The sequence below is a fragment of the Dermochelys coriacea genome, chromosome 4 (assembly GCF_009764565.3).
Source record: "Dermochelys coriacea isolate rDerCor1 chromosome 4, rDerCor1.pri.v4, whole genome shotgun sequence".
In the NCBI taxonomy this organism is placed as follows: Eukaryota; Metazoa; Chordata; order Testudines; family Dermochelyidae; genus Dermochelys; species Dermochelys coriacea.
The window spans coordinates 56,233,542-56,244,771 of NC_050071.1; the positions used below are offsets into that span (position 1 = coordinate 56,233,542).

General features: G+C 42.6%; 1 protein-coding gene across 1 annotated transcript; it reads right to left on the bottom strand.

The window, feature by feature from the left end:
- Nucleotides 1–8,925: 8,925 nt before the first annotated feature.
- On the bottom strand, nucleotides 8,926–10,442 carry LOC122459859. The gene is made up of 2 exons (XM_043513279.1): nucleotides 10,262–10,442; nucleotides 8,926–9,597 (listed from the first exon to the last, which is right to left on the bottom strand). Exons 1-2 carry the CDS (start codon nucleotides 10,440–10,442, stop codon nucleotides 9,026–9,028), a joined length of 753 nt encoding a protein of 250 aa, XP_043369214.1. The 3' UTR covers nucleotides 8,926–9,025.
- Between the last annotated feature and the right edge of the window lie 788 nt (nucleotides 10,443–11,230).

Consider the following 11,230-nt stretch of genomic DNA (forward strand, 5'->3'; position numbering starts at 1 on the left):
TTACATCTTCTAGAGTCTAGACTTTTTGCACACTGCTCAATTTTTCTTTCATACACTTTATCCAGCAATTTGCCTGCAACATCTGCTCTGTTGGGTGGACTGCATCCTGGTCTTAATGACTGAACCATGTTAATGAAGTGTGGGTTCTCAATCATACGGAAAGGAGAATTTGTTGCATAAACAAACGAGGCAATTTTTTCATCAACTATCTCTTTTTGTAATCTGCTGGTTCTTATCACAAATTTATCTGTGGTTGTTTCTGGATAATGGAGAATTTTTTTTCTTTTTGCTACAGGAGATATATTGTGGCTATGTGACATACATGATGTGATTGAAACACTATCATTGGCAGATAACTCTGAAACTATAGAAAATGATGGTGATCTTGAAGGTAGCCTTCAGAATCCTATATGTTGAGGATGGATTCTCCTAAACAAAATAAGTCAATGCAGTTATTTAATTATTATTACCATACTGCTCATTTAGTATTAGTCATTGCATTCACTGACACTCAGTACTACTTTAAAGGTGAAATTGTAAAAGGAAGATCTGCCTATTTCAGCTATTTATTTTTTATCATAACTGCATCTAAAATGATAGTACCAGAGAGTAACAACTATATTTTTTTGGTCAAATTTGAGAATTCAAGAATAGTCCAGAAGGAAGACAGGCAGTCCTTAAAAAAGACGTATGAAATAAAAAAGTTTACCAACCTGAAGGTCTCAGAGTAGCAGCCGTGTTAGTCTGTATTCGCAAAAAGAAAAGGAGTACTTGTGGCACCTTAGAGACTAACAAATTTATTAGAGCATAAGCTTTCGTGAGCTACAGCTCACTTCATCGGATGCATTTGGTGGAAAAAACAGAGGAGAGATTTATATACACACACACAGAGAACATGAAACAATGGGTTTATCATACACACTGTAAGGAGAGTGATCACTTAAGATAAGCCATCACCAACAGCAGGGGGGGGAAGGAGGAAAACCTTTCATGGTGACAAGCAGGTAGGCTAATTCCAGCAGTTAACAAGAATATCAGAGGAACAGTGGGGGGTGGGGTGGGAGGGAGAAATACCATGGGGAAATAGTTTTACTTTGTGTAATGACTCATCCATTCCCAGTCTCTATTCAAGCCTAAGTTAATTGTATCCAGTTTGCAAATTAATTCCAATAACCTATCCTGAAGGACAAGCCATCGCTCTCTCAGATCTTGGGAGACAGACCAGTCCTTGCTTACAGACAGCCCCCCAATCTGAAGCAAATACTCACCAGCAACCACACACCACACAACAGAACCACTAACCCAGGAACCTATCCTTGCAACAAAGCCCGTTGTCAACTCTGTCCACATATCTATTCAGGGGATACCATCATAGGACCTAATCACATCAGCCACACTATCAGAGGCTCGTTCACCTGCGCATCTACCAATGTGATATATGCCATCATGTGCCAGCAATGCCCCTCTGCCATGTACATTGGCCAAACTGGACAGTCTCTACGTAAAAGAATGAATGGACACAAATCAGACGTCAAGAATTATAACATTCAAAAACCAGTTGGAGAACACTTCAATCTCTCTGGTCACTCGATCACAGACCTAAGAGTGGCTATACTTCAACAAAAAAGCTTCAAAAACAGACTCCAACGAGAGACTGCTGAATTGGAATTAATTTGCAAACTGGATACAATTAACTTAGGCTTGAATAGAGACTGGGAATGGATGAGTCATTACACAAAGTAAAACTATTTCCCCATGGTATTTCTCCCTCCCACCCCACCCCCCACTGTTCCTCTGATATTCTTGTTAACTGCTGGAATTAGCCTACCTGCTTGTCACCATGAAAGGTTTTCCTCCTTCCCCCCCATGCTGTTGGTGATGGCTTATCTTAAGTGATCACTCTCCTTACAGTGTGTATGATAAACCCATTGTTTCATGTTCTCTGTGTGTGTGTATATAAATCTCTCCTCTGTTTTTTCCACCAAATGCATCCGATGAAGTGAGCTGTAGCTCACGAAAGCTTATGCTCTAATAAATTTGTTAGTCTCTAAGGTGCCACAACCTGAAGGTCCTGCATGTTCAGACATGTTCCTTTTATCATCTTCAACGCAGCTTCCTCGTGAGAAGGATCACTTCTCATGATGTTGTTTCATTCGGGCGACCAGGCCTTGCATTTCTTTGTTGCACTGTTTGCATTTTTCACGCATGGCTGTTTTACAAACAGGTAGAGGAACTTCATTAAAATATTCCCAAACTGGGTCTCTTTTACAGCCTGCTGCGATTATAGGGTTTCCCTTCTAGTGAGAGAATGGTATGATAGATCTCAAATCAGTGATGGCTAAACACAGAAAAACCTCAAGACTTCTGGAATATGCTGCTCAAACAGTTTCACTTTTGTTTCTACTGCCTGTCCCTCCCTTTTCACATTTATCTCCAGATTTCTTCTCTTTGTCCAGATCTATTCTGCCCCCAATTATCTTCTATTCATTGAACTTTTTGAAACTTTGCACTTTTAGAGAGAGGTAAGGGGTTGACTCTGTGTACACAAATTTGCAGAGGGACAATAGGGTTGAGGTCTGTTATTTCTCACCTCTATATTTTATTTATTTGTTTTATTTTAAAACATTTTTGCAGTTAACAAGCATTTTATCTCTGGAGACACAAATTCACAGTTTGAAAACTGCAAAACTAAGCATCTGGTATCTTCTAGACTGAGCATTGAGTCCCATCGAGTAGATAGAAAGATTAACCTAAACAATCTATACTGAACCCCCTGGAACTCCATAAAATTGGGTCCCTAATCCATGAACTATTGGAACTCATTTACAAAACTTTTCTTAAACATTAAATGAATATATTGTCTCACATTATAGAATTAGATTTTATAATCCCTATTCCATGATGAGATATCTTTCAGCTATAATGTATTTTAATTAAAACCATCTTTAGAGAGGTTTTTTCCTCAAAAATCATTTTATCAAAAAAGTCCAATTTAAATAAACAAAAATCAGATTTTTTTTTGTTTTTAAATAATTGTTTTTTATCCCCCCTGCTGCATAGTGACTGAGATGCCATAAACTGGCTCCAAGTAAGATTAGATTAGTATAACTTCAGTGGGTCATGGGTTCTGCATGACTGGACTAAATGCCCTGATAGATATTTCTGTCTCTAAATTTCTGTTATAAAATATCTTAGTACCAGAGTCCATTCCATGTGAATGTATGAATCAAAGTCAGGTTATGCTATGATTTATTCCACATGGATTAATCAGAGGTAAACTGCAGACTGGATCTGCATGCACATGAATGGTATGAATTGTGTCTTTCTTTCCTTTCCTATAGCAGGCTCCTTTGCTATCAAGGACCCCATTCAGCAAAGCACTTCAGTATGTGTTTACTTACTTAAGTCCCATTGACTACAATGGATCTTAAGCATCCACTTAAGTGCTTTGCTGAATGAAGGTCAGAGTTCTCAGCTGCATTAGAACTAAACTGGTTTCCCCTAGTATGCTTTCTGGGCACATTTAATCTTGTGCAGCCAATAGCTATCTTTAGCCCTCTCATTTCTCTTTGAGTTTGTTTTTGTTTTCTTTTGGCTTGGGTTTGGAAACTTGTTCAGACTCTTCTTTGAATGCATTTGTGCACATAAAAATACTGGGATTTTTACTTTGCATTCAGAATTCCAGCCTTACTATTGAGGTTTAGCTGTGTGTTGCCAGGATTGGAAGAGATATATGTACTATATGCAGAAAATTGAGACTTACCACTTTTGAACTTGTTCCCGCTTGCAAGAGGGCTTATAGCTAGCTATTGCTTTCTCACCTTAAGCATTAGATATTTCAAAATTACTTTTTCTATCTGATTAATTTATTTTCCCAACTTGGGGAGGAGGTGTAGCTCAGTGGTTTGAGCATTAGCCTGCTTAAACCCAGGGTTGTGAGTTCAATCCTTGAGGGGGCCATTTAGGGATCAGGGCAAAAATTGGGGATTGGCCCTGCTTTGAGCAGCAGGTTGGACTAGATGATCTCTTGAGGTCCCTTCCAACCCTTATATTCTATGATTAAGAGAAACCTGCAAAAGAGGTGAAATCCTTTAGTTTTTCTTAGTATATATTCAGGTAAAAATACAGTTGTGGTCTCTGAGTAGGAGATGTTGATAATTTGTTTTATTATTATTTGCCCTATTCTGTCCCTTTGCTGAGCTAGCTGCCTATTTTAAAAAAAAATCATATGACATTGATGTTTGGGTTAAGTCCTTTAAATTAAATGCTATACTGTCCAATTGTACTACATAAGCATATAAGTAATATATTTGTGTTCAAATGATCCAGCAGTGAATTAGGTAACTGTTTTCATGATCAACTAATTAACAATATTGAAATTTACATCGTCATCATTAGGATTCAGATTTAACACAAATAGTACGACATAAGCAAACTTCTCCATGAAGTCCTGCCCACGGACTTCATACTTGACATAAAGAGATCATCCCTAAAGTAGAAAACATACTTTAGTCGCTGTGCCTATTAAAAGAGCTGGTTGAAAAATAGAGGGGAAATTCATGAAATTATTGTGAAAATTCCTCCCCAACACACACCTTTTTTTTATGTGAAATTTTTATAAATTTTATATCAAAAATGTCATCTGGTCTATAGCTAGCTAAAATATAAAGGGAAAAATTTTGCAATTTTCTTTCCCTATTTTTAATATCAATATTTTGACATTTTGATATAGCAACATTTCAACAAAACATATTAGCCAGTTTGACTCAATATGCTCTGACTGCCAGAAATCCACACTTCTGTATTTGTTTTGTCCCACTTTGCTATTGTTTATTTGCATGGTCTTTGTCTGGTTCTGTGATTGTTTCTGTCTGCTGTATAATTAATTTTGCTGGGTGTAAACTAATTAAGGTGGTGGGATATAATTGGTTACCTAATCATGTTACAATATGTTAGGATTGGTTAGGTAAATTTCAGTAGAATGATTCGTTAAGGTATAGCTAAGAATATTACTATATAAATTAGGGGCAAACAGGAAGTAAATTGGGATTCGAAAATAAGGAAGAAGGAACTTGGATTTAAGCTTGCTGGAAGTTCACCCCAATAAACATTGAATTGTTTGCACCTTCGGGCTTCAGGTATTGTTGCTCTCTGTTCATGCAAGAAGGGACCAGGGAAGTGAGACAGTGAAGGAATAAGCTCTCTAACATTAGCTAGTTTACTAAAATCTGATTATAATTCTGAAATACTTTCTATTAGATATCTCCTAATCTCTGTGATTCAACATGGGGACCCTACCCAACATATATAATTTTCTAATATTTACCAGTTATGCATCTCAGGTTGCATATTCAATGAACAGAAGAAAGAAGACATTCCACTAGCTAGACAGACTGGATTTACTTCAATCAAAAAATCCTGGCAAAAAGCTATAAAAATTATTTCATGTTTTTAAAACGCTCAGCATTCCATGACAGTTTACCTCAGTATATAAAGTCTGCTTTTTACATATTGATGGAGAAGTGCTTGAGGAGGCCATCACTACATAAAACTTCCAGGGAAAGCATATGGAACAGACTCCTGATGTCTCTACTAAAGTTCCACGCTGATGAAGACCTATAAAATACTCTTTAAGTTAAGAATCCTCCATGATCAAATGAAAAACAGACTGGAACCTCAGGTGACCCTTCCTTGCAATACTATGGTAGAGAGTTCTGAATATTTCAGCAGTGTTGCTGCATTCAAGTCATAAGTCATCATCTGATGTGCCAGTTCAAACAGAATCATTACATATTGACATTGGAGATTCAGGTCAGAAAACTGGAGTGCCCGGGCAGAAGGGAACCCAGTCAGATAAATCTGACCATTCAAGGCCAAAGGTCAAAAAAAGAACTACTAGACTATTCAAGCCAAATGCATGAATGAAAATGTTAATGAAAAATGAAAACCTCACATGCTGAGTCAGTGCAGAAGCAAACTATAAACTTGGTCTTTTATGAATAGATATCATCCAATCCATTGTTGTTTGCAGTGTTGCTGTATCTGTGTTGGTCCCATCTTCTCTCTCTGTTATGAATAGACACAGACATGGGACACAAATAAGGAGACTTTATTACCAATGTTTATTAACTTCATTAACTCCCCAGCTTTTTCTAACTCATAATGGTACAGAAATATCTAAGCATAATTTGTTAGAGAATATTACATACTGACACATTTCCCACTCTTAGCCACTCTATAATGGCCGCTGTGGCAATATAGTGGTGGCACAGCCTCAGAACTGGAGTTCCATCAGTGAGGTAAAAGAAGATCAGATTTTCAGTCCATGCCTTGGGCTCTGTAATCACAAGCAAATTAAATACAAATTCAATTTAGCAAATTAAATACATATTATTGCTGAAGTGAGAGACAGCAGAGGCCAGCTGCTTGGTGATCTGGCACAGCTCCACCCAATATGTATCCAGTTAGTTCCATTGAAGTAGGACTCAAATTATACCCAGTCTCCCAGACTAATTTGTTTATTCTTCTTCTGAGACATGTAAATATTTTTTTCATTTTATATTGATTGCACTAATCTGTAACTCTGGTTGTATGTGCTGCTTTTGGAGACTTCAAGTGTTACAGTGACATACTGACAGTAACACTCTGCCAACCACAAAAACTACCATCACAGTTAATGCCTTTGTTGGTAGTTGAAGCAGAGAGAGAAAATATTGGCTGGAAACAGAGGCTGAACCCCTAGAGATGTTCCCAGAGCCAGCCTTTGAAGTTTCCCAAAGCCCATGGCTACACAGCTGCTCTCTAATATGTGGGGCCAAGAAATATAAAAGAGAATTTTAGAATGTTTTTAACCCTTTTCCTTGTGAAAAAGGACCTTGAAAATACAGCATGATGCAAACTTATTACTAAGGTTGAAAGCTTGTCACTGATTTTTCAAATAGCTAATGGGTTATTTATAGTTCTCTCTCTGACATCCAGGATTGGTCTCTAGGCTGAAAAACAAAAACAAAAACAAAAAAACCCAGCTACATATCATTTTATTATTACAAAGACTACAGATCCAGTTCATATTTTGTACTCAGGCCTTGGCTACACCTGCAGATGTAAAGCGCTGTGAGTTAAACCTGCCTTCGTACAGCTGAGTAGGGAAAGCACTGCAGTCTGTCCACTTTGGCAGCTGCCAGCGCACTGTTGTGGCCACATTTGCAGCACTTGCAACGGCATAGGGAGTGGTGCATTATGGGCAGGTATCCCATAGAGCACCTCTTCCCATTCTGGCATCGTGGGTTGTGGGAAGGGTGCATGGGGTGCGGGGCATTCTGGGTCCTGTCCCAATGCCCTGTGATGCATCGCTTCGTATCCCAGCAATCCCTGTGTTTCCGTCCACATTTGGCACCATCTTTCAACGGTTTCTGTGCAGCGCAATCTGTGTTCCGTTTTGGTCTGCGGGAAATGGAGCCCAAACTGCTGAGGAGTATGCTGATGAGTCTCACCAGCACATCATTTTTGGCAGTCGAGCTATTCGTTAAGATCCAGAGTCACAGTGAGGAGTCTGACGATGATATCGAGTCGCATAATGTGTACGACACAAGATTGCTTGTGGCATTCACGGACATGCTCAGCACCGTGGAATGCCGCTTTTGGGCTCGGGAAACAAGCAATGAGTGGTGAGATCACATCTGGATGAACAAAATCGTGAAAAAATAGATGGCACCGTCACAGCCAAAGTTCTCAACATTGGGCTTAAGAGACATGTTGAACACATGCTGAGTACCCTGAAGCCTATTTCTGTAGCCTTGAACAAAATGCAAGTCTGGGATGACGAGCAGTGGCTGCAGAACTTTCGGAAGAGTAAAGCCCTTTCATGGGACTGTGTGAGGAGCTCGCTCCCACCCTGCAGCTCAAGGACACAAGATTGAGAGTTGCCCTGATGGTGGAGAAGCGGGTGGCTATTGCAATTTGGAAACTGACAGCTACCGATTGGTCGCGAACCAGTTTGGCGTGGGAAAATTGACCATTGGACTTCTGTTGATGCAAGCTTGCAGGGCCATTAATCGCGTCCTGCTCTGAAGAACCATGACTCTGGGTAACGTACAGGGCATTGTGGATGGCTTTGCACAAATGAGTTTCCCTAACTGCGGAGGGGTGATAGATGGCACGCATATTCCTATTCTGGCACCACCCAACCTAGCCTCCGAGTACATTAATCGGAAGGGGTATTTCTCTATGTTTTCCAGGCACTTGTGGATCACCATGGGCGTTTCATTGACATTAACGCAGGCTGGCCTGGAAAGGTGCATGACACACGCATCTTTCGGAACACTGCCCTGTTCAGGAAGCTGCAGGCTGGGACTTTTTTCCCAGAGCGGAAGATCAGAGTAGGGGAAGTTGAAATGCCCATTGTGATCCTTGGAGACCCCGTTTACCCGTTAATGCCATTGTTCATGAAACCCTACACAGGGAGCCTTGACAGCAGCAAGGAATGGTTCAACTACAGGCTGAGTCAGTGCCAAATGACTGTGGAGTGTGCTTTTGGCTGTTTAAAGGGCCGCTGGCGATCTCTGTATGGGAAGCTGGACTTGGCCGAACACAGCATCCCTGCGGTTATATCCGGTGCTGTACCCTCCGTAATATTTGTGAAGGGAAGGGTGAAATCTTCACTCAGGCATGGACCTCCGAGGTTCAACACCTAGAGAGCAGGGCTATTAGAGGAGCCCAGTGTGGGCTGCAAGGATTAGGGATGCCTTGAGGGACAATTTGAGGCTGAAAACCACCAGTAATGTCTGGTGCCCTGCACGGGAGTGAAGTGCAGTGGTTCCAATGTTAGTAGGAATCTGTGTTTGCTAAGCTGACTTGCAGTGCCTGTTTCTTTCCTGGGCTAAGGTATCTTTTACTTTATGCAATAATAAAGAATGTTTTCAAAGCCAAAAAATCCATTTATTGAAAAGAAAATTCATTTATTGAAAAGAAACACAACTGCTTGGGAAACAGAAAGGGCAAGGGAGTGGGGTGGGGAACGGTTCAATCATAGATTTGCGTATGTCCTGTTCTCATACTCAGCTTTCCTGTCTGGAGTGCTGTGCAATGAGTGCTGCACTTCAGGATGGCTATAATTCAGGATGGGGGTTGAGTACAGTGGGTAAGGGTCATAGTTTTCAGGGATGGGTGGTGAAGCTACAGGTGTTGGAGGCAGCTGCTGGCGATAAGAACCCGGATGTTGGGGAAAGTGGGTTGGAGGTGACATGGGGGCACAAGGGAAAGAATTTTGGGACAATGGCTGCAGGGAGGGGCGGGCGCAGTAGTGCTCCGCCTGCATGGCTACGAGTGCCTGGATAGAGTCCGCTTGGCACTCCATGATGCTTATCAGCCGATTGGCGCTTTGCTGCCGGAGCTCCGTGCTTTGCCGCCAGTGCACTGTGTTTTCCTGGTGGATCCTGCTTTCGCTCTCCCTCCACAACTGCACTTTTTGATTCTCTTTAAGAGATTGCTGCATCACTTCTTGCAGCATGTCTCCTTTGCTTTTTCGTGACCTCTTCCTGAGTTTTTGCAGTCTCTCAGCCAGTGATAACATGGACTGCTGAGATCTCAAGGTTGCATCTGTAAAGGCAAAATGCAACACTTAACAGAGGCAGCATTGTTTATACCAGACAGAGTAATGATTCCCCTGAATTTAAGGAGGGTACACACAGTCTACACAATAGCATAATTTCCCGTCCCAAAGAGAGCGCACATAATCTATGGGAGTCCCAAAATGGTGAGTAAGCATAGGGTCAAGGGAGACTGATTGTTTCACGGCTGCACTGTCCTCTGGGTTTCTGTGCCTTGGGGAGAGCCAACAGCTGCAGGGGGCACCTACACTGAACACTGTCCCAACATTTTCCACAGGAGTCCATCCTGGAAGATATCTCGCTGCTGAGGGTGACTTGGGAAGCAAGGGAGGGTCTTCTATGCGGTTTCCGCCCTGGCCCATATGCAGCTTGCCTGTGTGCAGCAATGGTCCTCCCGCCCCTCGCGGCACAGTGGCGTGGACACATTAGTCTAACTGGGGCAAGGACCACAGTGGTTCTCCCAATAAATCTGTGCAAGCACATTGCCCACGTTCTGGATGAGACTTTCGAAGAGATTACCAAGGCTGGTTACCGCGATATGATAGACCATATCAATGTGCTATTCCGCATCTAGTCATGCATGCAGCCCTAACCCTTCTCGCCCAAAGAGCCTGCACCAAAAAAATTCCTTTCCGAAAAAAAAAGCCACTTACCAGGAACCTGCTCTTCTGTTTGTCCTCCACCAAGTACTGGCCGCTGCGACTGGCTACCTGCCTCCTGGCTCGAGAAGAGCTCCTGGCTGCGTGCCTCCAGGGATTCCAGGGTGTCTCCCCCCGCCCCAGCACACTCAATCCCACTTTCCTGCTCCTCCTCCTCCCGCTCTGAAGTGTCCATGTTGGTGCTTGGAGTGGAAGTGGGGTCGCCCCCAAGTAACGCGTCCAGCTCTTTGTAGAATCGACAGGTTGCGGGGGGGAGCACCTGAGCGGCCGTTTGCCTCGCGGGCTTTGTGGTAGGCATTCCGCAGCTCCTTCACTTTAACCCTGCATTGCCCCTTTCCCTCATGCCCCTTGATATCTTGATATGCCCAAAGGTATTGTAATTCCTATGGCTGGAGCGCAGCTGGGACTGGACAGCTTCCTCCCCTCAAACACTGATGAGGTCCAACAATTCTCCATTGCTCCATACTGGGGCTCGCCAGGCGCGTGGAGGCATGGTCACCTGGAAAGATTCGCTGAGAGCACTCCACGCCTGGTTGAGCAAACAGGAAGGTGATTTTCAAAATTCCCAGAGAATTTAAAACGCGGGTCTGATGGTTGGGCAGGGCAGTAGAGTTCGAACTGATGACCAGAGTCGCTAGAACAGGCATTGTGGGATATTCTGGAGGCTAATCAGAGCACATTAGGTGGCCACACTGGTGCCGCAGCACACCAGCGGCAGTACAACAAAGTTTATTCCTCTGGGGGAGGTGGAGTACCAGCAGCGCTGTAGCCATGGAGACACAGCACTGTACGTGCTTTGCCAGTGTCGACAGGGAGTGAGGTACAGCGCTCTGGGCGGCTTTATTGCGCTGTAACTCACAAGTGTAGCCAAGGCCTCAGGCTACCACTGATAGCACTAGGTTACTGCAGGCTCCTGTTGCAGGAAGAGACATCTCAGCTGCATGCAAGGCAGTATGGCCTAGT